Raw genomic sequence first — 17,232 nt, forward strand, 5'->3', positions numbered from 1 at the left:
TGTTATTACCCCTATTTTACAATTGAGGGAACTGAGTCAAAGAGAAGTTAAGTGACTTGCACAGGGTCACACAGCTAGAAGTGTCTGGGACTGGATTTTAATTCAGGTCTTCTTGAATCCAGTCCCAGAGCTCTATCCATGGAGCCAACTTAACTAAGCCTCTAAGGGTAGTAAATTATAGAAATTGTCGATCTCCACTGATGAATGAAGTTTGTTCACTGGGAGAAGCCAACACTAATGAAATTCATAGGTCCAGATCCTTACCCCCACCCCCAGTTCTGTAGGGCTTATTTAATTCTTCATGGATCCTATCGAATATCTTATCAACTGGACACTCTTGTGACCCATATACTTAGTTCTGTGAGTCAGATCTCATCAGAGTGGGGCATTATCTCTCTCCCACAGATGAGTATATGGTCATCTAGAAATGCCTTCTAATGCTGGGCAAAGCTTGTCCTTATCCTCCTGTAAACCCTTCACTTGGGGTCCACCCCAGTGTGGTGGGGCCTTTCTTCTAAATCTCTGATCTAGATTTCTGGAGACAACTAGGTGGTGCAGTGGCTAGTGGACTGGGCCTGGATTAAAGGAAGACTTGAGTTCAAATCCAGACTCAGACACTTATTAGGTATTTGACTCTGGGCAAGTCACTTAACTGTCTGCCTTAGTTTCCTCAACTATAAAATGGGGATAATAATAGCAGCTATTTTGGAGGATTGTTGTGAGGATCAAATGTGAATATTTATTTTAAAAAAAAGTGTTTAGCATAGTGCTGGGCACGTATTAGGTGCAAAATAAATGTTTATTCTCTTCCCCAGTTAATCTTTCTGTCTCAGTTAATCTACAAAATTAGGAGGCACCTACCTCCTGAGATAATTGAGAGATTCAAATAAGATATTGGTAATGCACTTTGCAAACCTTTGTGACATTTAAAAAGTTTGAGAGACATAATTTCTGGCTAATTTAATCATTTTAAAAAATAATACCAGCATATTTATTAATATTTGACCATCTCTCTCTTAGATCAAAGACAATTATGGCTATGAGTTCATGGCTTATATGGCCTTTGGAAGAGGGGTATTCCTGACAGTGGCAATCAACTCTGATTTATTAACAATTAAAGAGAGAATGAATATTACAATGAACAGGCTGAGAGTTACATAATGTTAAAGAGAGACTATCCCTATACTCAGACCATCCCCAGCCTTGGGGATTCAAGCTATTCAAAGAATTTATCCCCACACAAACCTGACTAGAGCACAATGGCTTCCTCCCCTGGGTAGAGTAGTAGCACCAATGCAATATTTACAGCACCCAAGATCAAGATAAAGACCCTGACTATAAGCATGAAGTTTGATCACAAAATATAACAAACTCTCCAGATAGAGGATAGAACTGAAGCATTTATTTAGACACCAGAAAACCAAATCCCAAAACCAGTAAGCCAATTCCATCATAGTGCCAAAGATATTCAGAAGTCATAATAATGCTGAGAGCCACAGCATCCTCCATATACATCCTCCAATACAAGATCAATATCTACTCAAGAGCCTATCTGACTCCCTACCTGAGGTCCTTCTCTCTCCCCCACCACCACCAACGGCTGGCTAGCTCTACCCAGCTTCCTGTGTGCTCTGCTTCCCTTCAGCAAACTCCTCCCACCACAGGCTCTATGTGATTACATTCAGCCTATTGGGGGCAGAGTTTACTTTCAAAGCAGGGAAGATCTTCAAACTCCCCCTTAGATCTATTAAGAGGCAGGGAAGATCTTCAAATTCCCATTCCCATTACACTGGTCTGAACAAGACTGTTAAGAAAGTTAGTCCAATCTCATTATCAATAATGTCCTTCAAGAGACTAAACTTTTGAAATCAGGGATGTTAGAAAAAGGGGGAAACTGTATCTCCCCAATATCACTGGTTATTAATAATCATTTTTCTTACCTTAAAGCACTTTATAGATACTGTTATATTGTGACATTACATAGATACCTGTGAAGCAAAAGAATTATCCAGTGGTTATGCCTGACTCTCTTACTACATGACTAGCTTATCCTACCCTTTGCCAAAAAAAGTAGTATGATTTTCCTGTTGCTGAAGATTTGCTAATTTTTAAAAATGAGTAGTTTCTCATGCATGTCATACATTTTCCACCATTATCTAGACTATCTATTTTACCAGCAATCTCTTAATTGCCAAATCTAATGGCTTTTTCTCAAAACTCATCCTTCTTGACTTCTCTGACACTACTGTTCACCCTCTTCCCATGTATACTTACTCCTTTCTAGGTTTTTGTGACACTTGTCTCTCCTGGTTCTTCTCTTATCTGTTTGGCTCAGTCTCTTTTCTCTGAGTTATTCCCATTAACCATAGATTCCTCCCAAGTCTCATGCTGGTCTGTTTTTTCTTTTCTCTTTCTATCCTAACTTGCTTGGTAATTTCATCAACTTCCCAGAGTTCAACTGTCTTCTCACTGGAGATGGTTCTTAGATCTATTTCTCTAGCTCCACCCTCTCTTCTGAGCTCCTTTCTCAGCTCCCCAATTGCCTCTTGGACAACTCAAATTTGGATGTCCTGTGGGCATCTCAAACTCAATATGCTCAAAACTTATCTCATTACCTTTTCCACTTCCCAATTTCCCTGTTACTGTCAAGGGTACCATAACCCTTTCATTCATCCAGGCTCATCTATAGCATCATCTTCAACTTCTTACTCATGCTCAGCCCACCTATTTAATATGCTGCCAAATCTTATTATTTCTACCTTCTAAGGTATACATCTAACATATATATCCCCTTCTCTCCACTCACATAGACAACATCCTGGATCATACCCTTATCACCTCACTCCTGGACTATTGCAATAGTCTTCTGACTGAGTCTTTTTTTTTAATCAATTAACTGTATAAAGGCTTAGATGAAATGCTTATCAAATTAGCAAATGATCAATCAATCAACAAGAATTTATTGAGCACCTACTATGAGCAGCTAGGTGACCCAGGACAATGTGCAGATCCTGCAATCAGGGAGACTTCTTTTCCAGAGTTCAAATCTAGCCTCAGACAATTAGTAGCTGTGTAACCAGGCAAGTCACTTAATGCTGTTTGTCTCAGTTTCCTCATCTTAAAAAGCTGGATAAGGAAATGGCAAGCTACTCTAGTATCTTTGCCAAGAAAACCCCAACACAAAGAGTTGTTAACAAATGAAAATAACTGAACTGAACTGAACTATGGTCTAGGAACTGGACTGGGCACTAGAGATAAAGACATAAAGAATAAATCCATCCCTGCCTTCAAGATGCTTATATTCTAATTCTAATGATACAAATCTGGAGAATTATAACTCCTTTCTACAACTTGACAAATGTTTAATGCAAAGGTATCTGTAGAACCTATATCATATTGTATGCTGCCATGGAGGGGAGAGGGGGGAGCAGAGGGAGGGGGAGAAAATTTGGAACTCAAGGGACGGTGGAATTGAATGTTGTAAACTAAAAGTAAGTAAATTTTAAAAAATGAAAATACAAACTAGAGAGGATGGCTAAAACAGCAGATGGCAGAAACAGGATTCCAAAAGGTCTCAACAGGCTAGAAGACTGGATGAAATCTAATATAATAATATCTGATGGGGATAAATGTAATCTTATACTTGGGCTTGGGGGAAAAAAAAGCAAGTTTGAGATAGAGGAGTCATGGCTAGACAGAAGTTTAAAAGATCAAGAGGGTTTAGTGGACTGCTAGCTCAATATGAGTCAGCTTGGTGATGTGGCATCCAAGAAAGTTAATGCAATCTTAGGCATCATTAAGAGAGACATCTCTTTTAAGGAAGGTTATAGTCCATAGTACTTTACCCTGATCAGACCATCTCTATGGCAATGTGCTAAATTCTGTGCACTACATTTTACGATGAACAGTGATAAATTAGAGGGTTTCCAGAGAAGGGCAACTAGGAAAATAAGACCCTGGAAATCATATAATATATGAGTTGTCTGAAGGAACCAGAAAACTATGCATTTGGGAAGGGAGAAGGTAAAGGAGGCATGACAGCTATCTACAAGTATCTGAAATACTGTCCTGTGGAAGAGGTAGTAAACTTGAGCTTGCCTGTTCATAGTATCTTTAACCTCAATGAGGCATTTGGGTGAAATGCTCACTTGGGAATGGACAGTTTCTCACACAGTAATTTACATTTTTATCTGTCCCCAAATAATTTCTGTGTCTCCAGTAATACACACTCCAGCATATGGTTCTGCCCTTTCCTCTATTTTTCTCTGTCCCCATCCCACTCTAGGCTCTTATTACTTGGGTACCAGGTTTTTACAACAGTCCTATAACTGGTTCTCTTTCTTCCTGTCTCTTCTACCTCAAACCCATCACTCCTCCTATAAACCACTAACAGTAATTTTCTAAAATAATGCTTTCCTCAGGTCACTACCTGTGCTCAAAAATCTACAATGGATTCCTCTTGACTGCTACAACCCAAATCCTCTGTTTTCCTGGCTTTCCAGGCACTCTGTAATCAGGTCCCACCCTACATATTCAGCTTGGTGTGGAGCACTGGGTTCTATAGTCAAGAGAACCTAGGTTCAAATCCCGTCTCAGATATTTATTGGATGTGTGATCCCGGATAAGAAAACCTCTCCAAAAGGAGGGGTTGGATTTGATGGCCTCTAAAGTCCTGTCCCACTCTAAAGCTATGATCCTATCAACTTTATTTCCCTATTCCTTGTACACACCCTCTGAGTCAGTAAGGCTGGATAACTCACTGTTGTTGTTCAGTCATTTTCGGTCATGTCTGACTGTGACTCCATTTGAGGTTTTCTCAGCAAAGATACTGCAGTGTTTTGTCATTTCTTTCTCCAGCTCATTTTATAGATGAGGAAACCAAAGCAAGCAGAATTTTTGATGACTAGTAAGTATCTGGTCTGAGGTCAGATTTTAACTTGGGTCTTCCTGACTTCAGGTCCAGTGCTCTATCCACTGTAACCCCTAGCTGCCATATCTCAGTGTATATTTCCCCAAACTGCCTTCTACCCACTCAATGCAGCTGGCTTAGAGGTTGGTCACCTAGTCCAACTCTGCTCATTCTCACTTTCAGTTGTTTTTCTGTTTGCTCTGGAATGCCTTCTCTTTTTCTCTGTGTTTAATTTTATTGTAGGATCTACATTATTACACATGTGGTTATTCCCTCTGTCACAACTATACTTCAGTGATGATCTTTGGGATTGTGGACAAAGATTGGCTCTCATCCTATGGGCCAGCTCTTGATAGGTATTTGTTATCTTGTATCTATTTGCATTCATTATGCACATGCCTATTTACATACACTTTGTCTCCTCCCATTAGAATGGAAGTTTCTTGGGGGAGATGTTTCCATTTTTTCTTTGTATTCCAAGTGCTTAGCCCAGTGTTTTAGCATAAATGCTTGTCTATTGATTAATTGATTATAAGGCTGTTGCTCAGACAATAGGCACACAGTCTGAAGAAATCTGTCTTGAGGCCTGTACTAAAAGACTTCCTAGTTTGGGAGAATCTGCCATATCTTATGCTTCACTAGGCATAGCTTTCGAGACCCCAGAGTCCTCTCCTTCCATAATGAGGCAATAGAGTAGGATTTTGTTAGATTTCTTTTCTATTATGTAATTGTTTATATATTCTAGTACTGCAATCTGTGATCTTATCAATATGGATGCTGCCTCCAACAATGCAGATATCAACTCAACCATGACTGCCCATTCTGCATGATTCATGTTTAAGTCCTCTGATGAATTCACCTCCAGGGGTTCACCAATGTTTGAGGGACTCCCCTTCACACTATATAATGTACAGCATATGCATTTTATGTTCAACCTATACATTCATTAATTTTATTGCCTTAATTCCTACTTCCTTCTCTCAAGTACAACCCAGGTGCCTCATTTTGATATGAAGGTAACCCTGGGCTCCATGGAACACAAGCTGTATTATCTTCACCTCCTAATGAGCACAAATTTCCTGACTAGTGAGTCTTTAGCCTCGAGAGCCATTTCATGGGGGACACCATTCATGTTCACTTAGTTCCTGCCCATCTCAGCTCAGTCTCTGGACTTCACTTTCTCTCCAGCAGCTTTTGCACCCTAGAGATATCTCTGCCCTGAAGCTTGATCTCCCAATTAGTCAGAATGTAGCCCCACCCCCCTGCCATTACATGAGTACCCCAGTCATGCTTATTCTACTCCGATCTGAACTTAGCCTTCTTCACTGCTTTACCAGAAGCCTTGACCCTGAGATGGTATCCTTTCCTCCACTCAGCTACCTACTTTCCAGCTCCCCTTTATATGTTGTCTTACTCCACTAGAATGTAAGCTCATTGAGCCTACGAACTGTTTTGTTTACGTGTATGGTTATCCTCAGCACTTATCAAATAACCTGGCATATTGTAAGTACTTCACAAATGATCTATATATCTTCTGTGTATGTATGTATCATGCATACACATATGTATGTATCTGCATCTATCTAGTATGGGTCAGAAGATAAAAATGCTCTATGATAAACATGTATATATTTAATCATGCATCCATCTATCTATCCATAGATTTGGTACGGGTTGTTGTTCAAAGGCTAGTTTAGCTAAATCCAGAGTTGTTGGTGTAGGTAGGTCATTCAATTGTGTCCGACTCTTTATGACCCTATGGACAACAGCATGCTTCTGTCCTTATACTTCTGTCCTTATCTACCTCCCAAAGTCTGTCCAAGTTCATGTTCATTGCTTCCATGATACTCTCTATCCATCTCATCCTCTGCCATTCCCTTCTTTTGTCTTAAACCTTTTCCATCATCAAGGTCTTTTCCAGTGAATATTGTCTTCTTATTATATGGCCAAAGTAATTATACTTCAGCTTCCAAGGAACAGTCTGAATTAGTTTCTTTAATTATTGACTGATTTGATACCCTTGCTGTCCAAGGGACTCTCTAAAGTCTTCTCTAGCACCACAGTTCAAAAGCACCAAAATTGAACTCTCACAGCCATACATTACTTCTGCAAAAACATAGTTTTCACTACACAGACCTTTGTCAGCAGGATGATAACTCTTGCTTTTTAGTATGCTGCCCAGATTTGCCATGGCTTCCCTTCCAAAGAGCAAGCATCTTTTAATTTCATGCCTGTAGTCACCGTCTTCAGTTATCTTTGATCCAGAGAGGTTCATCCCTAAAAAATTGGCCACCACAATTTTATCCTTCCATAAAATTAATAAAGATGATTTACTAAGAAGTAGAAGGAAGTACTCCTTTTGATGAAATCAGTGTTCTTGAAATGTTGGAGCAGAAATCCTATTGAGGATCATAGGTTTAGAACTGCTCTCTGGTCTATCTGTTCCTCTTTTTACAGATGAGGAAACTGAGTCTCAGAGAGGTCAAATGACTTGCCCATGATCAAACAGCTAGTAAGTATCTGAGGTTGTTTCCATTCCCAGGTATTCTGAATTCAATGCCCCATATACCACACTGCCACTAAGGTTCAGGACTACACAGTCTAGCACTTATCTTTGAAATCTTTTAAGTGTGCTACTTCTGTTTCTCCAGCTTGAATATTATCTCCTGGAAGGCAGGGATCATGTCTTATAATTCCACTGGGTCCCCTTCAACTAGGAGCACCATTCTGAACAGAGAAAGGGATCTATAAATACCTGTTATTTGAGATAAGGAGAATGCCTTTCCCTCCCTTGTTTGAAAAGGACAGGAACTATGGGTGTAGTACACTGTATACTAGGAGATAACTAGGTAGCTCTGTAGATAGAGCAGGGCCTGGAGTCAGGAAGACCTGAGTCCAAATCCAGCCTTAGATACTTACTAGCTATTTGACCCTGGACAAGTCACTTAACACTTTGCCATAATCCACTGGAGAAGAAAATGGCAAATCACTCCAGTATCTTTGCCAAGAAAACCCCATGGACAGTATGGTCCACGAGGTCACAAAGAGTCACTCAACTGAAGAACAACAACACTGCATACAATAAGGGACTTGGTTGCTGTATTGGTTAATTTTACTGAAGTAGGATTTTTTCCTCTTTTTTTTATTCTTGTTATAAGGGATAGTTCTTTTCAAGAAGGTGGGAAATGCATGTAAATGAACAAAAGATAGCAATAACACTTTTTAAAGAAATTAATATATTTAAGATGATATGCTTTATTATTAAATTTCCTTTTCACATAGCTCACATAAATCACTCAATTTCTTGCCACAGTAAGAATTAACAAGTAGATTTGGCATCATCAGTAGTCTTGATTGCTCACTTTTAGAACATCTTCAGCATCTGTAAAACTCCAGCAGGTGCCTTTAGCTCAGGTTTGGACTGGATTGGCTCCTATCAGAGGCTCATTCCAGAGCCGAAACTCCATGATTCGCTTATGTGAAAGAAACCTTTCTCTCCCTTCACCTCTGAGAGGGCCTGCTGGCAGAACACAGAATTTGCAGGCCTCCTTTCTGTTTGAGAAAGCAGCTTACGCACCAGCTACACTTTAGAACTAAATAAGAGCTTAAGTGTTGGCAGTTGTGTTTGAAGAACAGACGATGAAAACTAATTGTGTGGCAAGGAGTGTTTGACAGCACATTGTCCTCATTCTCCCGACCTGGTTTGATATATTTTTGCCCTCCCACTTAACCACGGGCCCGCAGACACACACAGTAGATTTCAAGACACTTACCCACTCTTCAGAAAATGTATTTGCTCCATGTTCAATCTGGGGGAGCTGAAGGGCATTTTCTATTGTGTATCAAATCTTGTAGCTGGGAAAGAATCACTGATGAGGAAGGAAAACAGTGGAAATAGAGGCCATCATTTTAAAATGGTCTAGTGGGACTTTAACACACTCAATGTTCTCAGTAGACTTAGCTAAACCTTGCAGAGATGAACTATCTTTAAATAGCAGGGTTGCTTTTATGCTGATATGCTGGAAGGGGGAGGGGAGAAAACACACCCTCAGTACCAAGCCCAGAAATGAAACAAAGCAGATTGTATGCAGAGCAAGGTGGCATTGTTGGAATGTTTGGGCTGGGTAGAAAAGTTGTTGTGATAAACTGGAGACTTCTTGTACTGACTGTGTGGAGGAACAGAAAGGCAAGATCCCAAGGCTTTGGGCTGGGAGGAGCTGGGGAGGCCTGAGTTAAAGCTTTGCTCTTGTAAAGCAGTTTAGCTCTTTGGCCCCAGATGCAAACATTACCAATTACACATCTGCCATGGTGGCTGTATTTCACAATAACTTGAGTAGGAATAAAATGCGAAATGGATTGTGTAACATTCCCATTGGATCCGGTACAGGGGTTTAAGTGGACTCTGGGTCAAACAGAAAATCCTGCCCTTGACTGATTATCTTCTGTGCACCCTAGCTTTTTTTCTGAGCTCTGTCTAGTGCACATAAGGGTTTGGAATTACAGGAGGAATTACAGGTCAGCAGAAGATTATCAATCACCATTATACAGAAGAGGGATTAGTTTTATTATGCTTGGTCCCATAAGGTAGAATTAAGAGCAGTAGGTGGACATTGCAAAGAGGCTGATTTAGGCTTAACTATTAGTGTTATCTGAATGGGGAATGGGCTGCCTGGGAAGGTGGATTTCCCCTCACTAGAGGTCTTTGAACAAGGCAAGATGGACATATTGAACTCTTATTTAGGTATGGATTACACTAGGCAGCCTCCAAGGTTCTTTCCAGCTCTGTGAGTCTGTAATTATTTAATATTTTAATGTACTCTTTATGTGCTAGACCTGCATAGCTGTGGTCTACTGTCAGACAATACATAGAAAGCTCAGGTGCTTTTGGAAAACTCATAGAGGTGTATGTGAGAGAGGAAAGATCTATGATAATCTAGACTCCCTAGAAAAGCCAATCACTAGGCTTATCTCCAACACAAGCGTATCACTCCTTTCACCTGTTATTACCTAATACTGTCCCACACTGACCCTTTATGCCCTTCCCACTGCTGGTCTCCATCCAGTGTCCAAGATCCTGACCTTTCCCCTTCTGTCCAGGTATCCGCCCCATTAGGCAATTATAACCTAACTGTGATTATAACCTAACAATATCCAAGGTTACTTTTTAGGTACCATTGGGAAAAATCCCCTTTCTCCTCCAGCATGCTGATACTTGAACCCTCAGATCACCTCATGGTTACAGCAGCCATGATCCTTTCAAAGTCTCTGGGCTCTAAGGTAGGGGCAAGGAAGGAAGAGGTTCATCACTTCTTTCCTTTTCAGTGGGGCATAGTTGTACAAGATGAACAGAAGCAGATAAGTTGTTAATTGCATAGACACTATTAGTACCTTTTCCCCCCAAACCCTCCCCTCTTTCCAATTTTCCTGTTTTCATTGAGGTACCACCATCCTTTCAGTCACTTAGGTTCATGACCTTGGCTCTAATCCTGACTTCTCCCTTTCATTCATCCCTACATACCCAATTAGTTGCCAAATCTGATTGCTTTTAGCTCCACAACATCTCTCCAGTTCTCTACTTTACCCAATCACCCTGCTAATTCAAGCCTACATCACCTTTCATCTAGACCATTGCAAAAACTTTTCAATTGCTACCCCTAAATCAAGCTTCTCCGATTCATTCTCTACACAGCTGCCAGTGATTTTCCAAAGTGCAGGTCTGCCCATCATTGGTCCCCTAATCAGTAAAACCAGTAGTTTCCTATGCCTCTAAAATCAAATATAAACTCCTCTATTTGGCATTTAAAGCCCTTCACAACCTGAGCTTAACCCTCCCATCTAGTCTTATTAACCATTACTCCCCTCCTAGCATTTTCTGTCCAGCCTAAATGGTCTTTTTGCTGTTGTATATATCTGACCCTTTATCTCCTATCATTAACACTTTTTGCATTAGCTATCTTTCATGCCTCCTCTCTTCTGCCTTAAAAACTCTTATTTCCTTCAAGATTCCATACAAGCACCACCTTTTATCTTATAAATTTTTCCTGATCCTCTTACACAACAGTGCTTTCCCTCCCCAAATTATTTTTTATTAATTTAGCACATTTTTGTTTATTTCACTCTTATTTTTGTATACCCAGCACTTAGTACACTACCTGTCACATATGAGGTATAATAATGAATGCTTACTGATTCACAAATAAGTGGATGGGCAATTCCAAATAGATGAAATAACAAATCAGTTTGAGTATTTGAGAGACTCATCTGCTTGGTTTTTAACATCTGCAAACTTAGATGAATTCTCAAAGACATGAAACTGGTCATAGAAAGAATAAGATGTGTATATGAAAAAAGCTATGATGAGAAAAGATAGGCAATACTCTGAAAAAAAATTTTTTGTAGAGTTCTAGACTTAAGAATTGGAAAAAAATTTAAATATTTCAGGATGAAATATTTATCTGGCAAGTGCTAGTGAAACAAACAAAAAAGTAACCTCCAAAAGGTTTTCCCCCACAAAACAGCATGCAGGTTCATTACTTTTATCCTAATTTAAAAGTTGTTGAACTTAAAGATGCTATGTTTCTTTCTTCTACTAAAAACAACAACAAAACCCCAAGTGTTTCAAATTTTCTGCCTTGTATTATGATGATGAGGAGAAGATATGAGTAGCATACTGCCTCACAGATATTTTCACAAAAGTAAACACATTTAATCTGCCCCTTTGAGGTAAAGATGACATTTAATTGTTTAATTGGTATTTTTTGTTTTTACATCGGCTTCATTTCCCAGTAGATCTCTTCCCCTTCCCCATCCAGAAAGTCATCCCTTACAACAAAGAATTAAAAAAAAGAGAAGCAGTTCCAAGAAACCAGTCAATATATTCATCAAGTCCAATAGTATATATAGTGTTCTACATTCATAGCCACGTGCTTCTGCAAAGAAGCAGAAGAGGTACATTCTTATATCTCTTCCTCAGGGTCAACCTTGGATATTTAGTTTTGATTTACTATTGTTGTTCTTTCCGTTACATTGTTGTAGTTGTACACACTTTTTTCTTAGTTCTGTCTGCTTCGCTTGCATTAGTTTATAAGTCTTCCTATCCCTCCCTACAGTCTTCATGCTCATTTCATATGTGATTCCAACATTCTGTTTAGCCTTTCCCAAACTAATGAACTTGGCTAGGTGGCACAGTATATAGAGCTCCAGGTCTGGAGTCAGAAGGCTTCATCTTCCTGAGGTCAAATCTGGTCTCAGACACTTACCAGCTGTGTGACCCTGGGCAAGTCACTTAACTTATTTTGCCTTAGTTTCCTCATCTGGAAAACGAGCTAGAGAAGGAAATGGCAAACCACTTCAGTATCTTTGCCAAGAAATCCCTAAAGGGGGTCATGAAGAGTTGGATATGACTGAAACAACATTTGCTTTGTTTGAAGTTCTCTATGCTACTATAAGAGTGAGACCCTATGGTATATATTGGTCTATTCATTCCATCTCTGACCTCTTTGGGGTTATGTGTCTATCAGTTGTATCTCTGGAACAAAGGCAAGTGGACACTGTAGTCACTGTCAGCATAATTCCAAACTGCTTTCTAGAATGGCTGGACCATTTCACAGTTCCAACAACAATGTATTAGTATACCTGCCTTGTCTCCCTACAAATACACTGACTATTCCCATCTTTTGTTGTCTTTACCAATCTTCTGGGTATAAGTTGAAACCTCAGAATTGCTTTAATTTGAATTCCTCATGATTAGTGATTTGGAGGAGCCTCTCATAGGGTTGATAGTTTGCGTTTCTTCTTTTGAGAACTATTTACTTTTATCCTTTTTACCACTTACGCACTAGGATATGGCTTTTGATGTTATATGTGTTGGTTCCTTATAGATATTGGATATCAGACAAAGGTGACTTTTAATAATGTGGGATCCTTGGCAAGTCACTTGACCTCTTTGCCTCAGTATCCTCTTCTGTAAAATGGAGATAATGATAGCACCTACCTCACAGGTTTATTGTGAGGACCAAATGAGATAATACACAGAAAGTGCTTTGCAAATCTTAAAAGTACTATATAAATAGCTAACCACAAATATTATTCCTCCCCATCTTCCTCTTTTAAGCCGCAATTTACTTTCCCATTTCTCCTCCTCCACTGTTGCTAGACTCATTTGGAGATCATCTGAAATGTATTTAATTTAATTATGTGCTGAAGCCATGATATTCAATTTGATTCAATAAAGATTTGTTAAGTACCTCCTATGTGCAAGGTACTATGATAGGTAGGGAGATAAAAAGATGAACCTTGGCACAGTCCTTACTGACTGTGAGGATCCCATCATATAACTTCGTCTAATCCAAAGATGGGCAAATGACAGATTGCAACCTGAATGAGACTCTTAATTAAAGCTAACAAAGGACTTTGTACTTGTGGGTTGACTCATCTCAATGCTCAAGCACTTACTTTACAGATGATAAACACAAACACACCAGCTTTGGAGAGAAGTAGAGCTCAGGTCTTCTTCCTTCAGCCCACTACCACTAAAGCACAGAACCCCACCTTGAGATGCCCCATTTTGTCATCTTAGTTGTATATTTCTATATATCATGATTTCCTCTACCATTCTTTCCTTCTCCTTCCACTCTTATTCTTCCTTGTCTCATCCCTCATTACCTAAGGGTCAGGCTCTACCTACCTTCCAATTTGACAATTATGTTATTTTTCAAACTCATCTTACATTAATGGGACAGGTTTGCAGTAACTCTTCAGAGTCCTTTTTCCAGTGCCAAAACCACAAAAAAGCATTAGAAAAACAACCTCCTGATGACAAGAAATTATTAACTGGTCTTTCTATTTGTAGCAGAGTTTAGATGACTACAATTCCCAGATGTAACTTATGTGGGTTGTAAGAGCCGTGTGGTAGACTATACTTGTCAATAATCACACTAACCCCTCACCCTTCAATCTGCTACTTTACTCATACTTTACTAATTCTCATCCCAGGTTCTAAGACAATCAAGGAATATGTTCTGATATTGCTTCATAAATTAAGAGAAATGTTACCTCTGTCTCATGAATTAATTTGCTCTGATTCCCCCTCCCCTAGTAATTAAACCAGAGAAACCACTTTTCTAATAAGCACTCTGTCTCAGTTTCTTTCTCTCTCCCTTAGTCTCACAGGCTTAAATAAACACCAGCATACTTAGCCGTATAATATATTACAGTACAGACATATTTTAAAATTTCAACAATAGTGTAACAGTGTAAAAGATCACAACCTAGTCAGCTCTAACCATTAGTAGCAACTGCTTACTTTTTAGTTCTGGCAACACTGTCCTGCCATTCAGCTCTCAAGATAATTGTCAATTTCTCAAGAATTCTCTTTGGGATACCTATTCTACAGCATAAGTGTTAAACTCAGTTCTCTCAGGAAAGAAAGGTCTCTTCAGTTTTTCTCCTGGATAATTAACTTGCTCAGTATCTCAGCAAAGAAGTTCTTTTAAGTCATTTCCCTGTGTACCTCCATAGTCTCTTTCCAGCTATGACAATCAACAATCTCCAGATTATAGGTAAACTCCCTGTCACCCGAGTCTATTTCCTCTTAAAGATATTTTATTGGCTGTATGGGCTATATTAAAGCTGCCATTATATCTTTATAGCTATTTTAATTATAGTATTATAGCAACTTGCAAAGGTTACATAAAAGAACATAAAAAGATCATGTGATTTTTCAAAATTATATTATAAAATATGAACATTTTTTTCCATTTAAAAGGTTGTCAATTTCTAATTTAAATGTTCCAATATTTAATGTTCTTTTTAGGAAATAGGCTGGCATATAGATGAGGTTGTAAAAAGTGGAAATACAAATTTTTTGATATGTAAACCAATTTGATATAAATGAAAAACTGCTAAAAGAAGCAAAACTGTTTTGTTTACCAGATTAACTTATTTGTGATTAGAATGAAATGCTATATATATAGGTTTTGGCTTTCTTTTTCCTTCTTCCTTTTAGGCTAGCCATGAAAGATATTTCAAAGATAGATCCAAGCAAGAGCTTGGAGTACAAAGAAGTCATATGGACGATCAATTTTACTGTCAAAGCACTAATGCATTCAGTGGAGTTGTGAACTGATCCATTCTGGAGAGCAATTTGGAACTATGCCCAAAGGGATATAAGACTGCACATACCCTTTGATCCAGTAAAACCACTGCTAGATATATATCCCAAAGATATTAAAAAAAAAGGGAAAAGACCTATCTGTACAAAAATATTTATAGTAACTCTGTGGTTGCTAAGAATTGGAAATCAAAGGGATGTCCATCAACTGGGGAATGGCTAAACATATTATTATGCTATAAGAAATGACAAGTAGGCTGATTTCAGAAAAACCTAGAAAGACTTACATGAACTGATATATAGTGAACTGAACAGAACCAGGAGAACAGTGTACACAATAACAGCAATATTGTTTGATGAATTGTGAATGACAGTTGTCCTCAGCAATACAAAGATCTAAGACAATCTCAAAGGACTAATGATGAACCATACCATCTCAGAGAACCATGAACCATTTCAGAGAAAGAACTTATATTGTTTGAACATAGACTGAAGCATGTTATTTTTCACTTTCTTGCTTTCATTATTTTCCTTTTATTTGAGTCTTCTTGTACAAAATGACTAATGTGGAAATGTTTTACATAATTACACATGTATAACTATATCTGATTGTTTACTATCTCAGGGAGGGTGGAGAGGAAGGAGAGAGGGATAGAATTTGGAATTCAGAACTTTAAATAAAAATGAAAAATTGAAAAAAAAATTTACTGTCAAAGTAAGTGTAGGGACTTTGGAATCCTGAGAGTAAAGGAGAATGGACAAGAGATAAGGGGCTAGCTAGAATAATTTGAGTACTCAGTTTAACAAACAGTTTTTAGCTCTTTTCTGAAACAAGTGGCAGATCAAAACAACAAACATTCTCACTAAGCCCAATATCCACTAAAGCCTGCCCTAAAACTAAAAAAATTCATGGCACAAGTATAAATTCAGTGTTTTTGTGCTCTAGTTAACAGTCAGGTCCTGGAAAACAAAACCAGGGTTAGAGTAAGCTGTGGTTAATAATATTTGGAGGCTAGTGACAGATGGTATTTAACCAAGGGATTGCTAGTTACTGTACCTTGTTTGGAGTATTTGGGGGAGGGCGATGTTGTTTCTTTTTTTTCTTGTTTTGGTCTGGATCTGTGGTTTACTCAAAGTGAGGAACTCCCTTCTACAAATGCAGACAGGAAATTGTTTTTCAGTTTACAATCTTAGACTGTTGCCTGATGAGTTATGTGACTTGTCCATTGTCATCTACCCAGTCAGTGTGTCAGAGACTGGACTTGTCTTCTTGGTCAGCCCACTAGCCATATGCTAACATCTAACATTTAGAGTTATATTTTTTCCGAGAAAGTAATACTGAATAGATTGTGTGCTAAATTACGTGGGTTTCAGCTAACCTGCCCATACTGACATTGCCTAATACACCTGGTGGCAGCTGCCTTGGTTGAAATAATTAAGGAGTAATTAAGTAGCTTATATAGGATATGTCCTTTAGAAAGTTATCAAGACTGCAAATGTCACCATGACCTTCTCTCTCTCTGTCTCTCTCTTTCTCTCCTTCCCTTCCTCCTCCCTAGGATTTTCTTTCTTTATGGATTCCAAGCACATGTGAAACACTCCAAATACTGATTGTGCTGTGAGATTTAATCTGCTCAAATTGAAAAAATGACTTCAATTGCAAGTGAGTCCAACCCAATATACTCATTCACTTTCTATGTTGAAAATCAGTCCAAGTACATCTGCTCAGGATACACACATATTAGTTAAGATTTGCTTACCTTGAGCACACCGGTTTTACACTCTTCTTAGACACAACATCCTTAAGAATATTCTTTATTAAATGCCTACTCGGGACAGAACCCACAAAGTGACAGAGAGAAACTAATCTCCTGCTGAAGGTAGCCTGACAAGCCAACAGGAAGGGTCTATCACACCAAGCTGAGAGCTGTGCATTTCCAGACATGGGCAGCCCGGCCAGTGGCGCAGACTGGCCAGAGCAGACTTCAGAAGAGTGAATCACTAGCTGATGTGGCAGTTTCCAGACTTTTCAATCCGTAAACAGCAAAGAGAAACTAAAAGGTCATTGGGGAACTCTGTTGGAACTGGGTGACTGAAGAGCTTGGTCTGGCCCCTGCCCCAAGAGTGAGAGGTGGAGGAGGGGCTGCCTCTGGAACTCCTGGCCTGCAGGGGACCAAGTTTCAGAGGGTAATAGCTCTCGCTCTGACCTGCT

At 39.0% G+C, this 17,232-nt stretch overlaps 1 protein-coding gene across 2 annotated transcripts in view; it reads left to right on the top strand.

The window, feature by feature from the left end:
- Window positions 1-17,232, top strand: part of TRAF3IP2 (TRAF3 interacting protein 2) — a 72,282-nt gene that overhangs the window by 7,033 nt on the left and 48,017 nt on the right. The window contains exon 2 of one of the 2 annotated variants that reach the window (XM_069077035.1): window positions 16,580-16,683. The exons of the other annotated variant lie outside the window; for it this stretch is intronic. Coding sequence (XP_068933136.1) covers window positions 16,668-16,683 — 16 coding nt within the window. The 5' untranslated portion in view covers window positions 16,580-16,667. The remainder of the gene's footprint in view (window positions 1-16,579; window positions 16,684-17,232) is intronic. 2 annotated transcript variants of the gene reach the window in all.

This window comes from Petaurus breviceps, unplaced genomic scaffold (genome assembly GCF_028583685.1).
Source record: "Petaurus breviceps papuanus isolate PSGF00001 unplaced genomic scaffold, PetGlider_PUasm1.0 90977, whole genome shotgun sequence".
In the NCBI taxonomy this organism is placed as follows: Eukaryota; Metazoa; Chordata; class Mammalia; order Diprotodontia; family Petauridae; genus Petaurus; species Petaurus breviceps.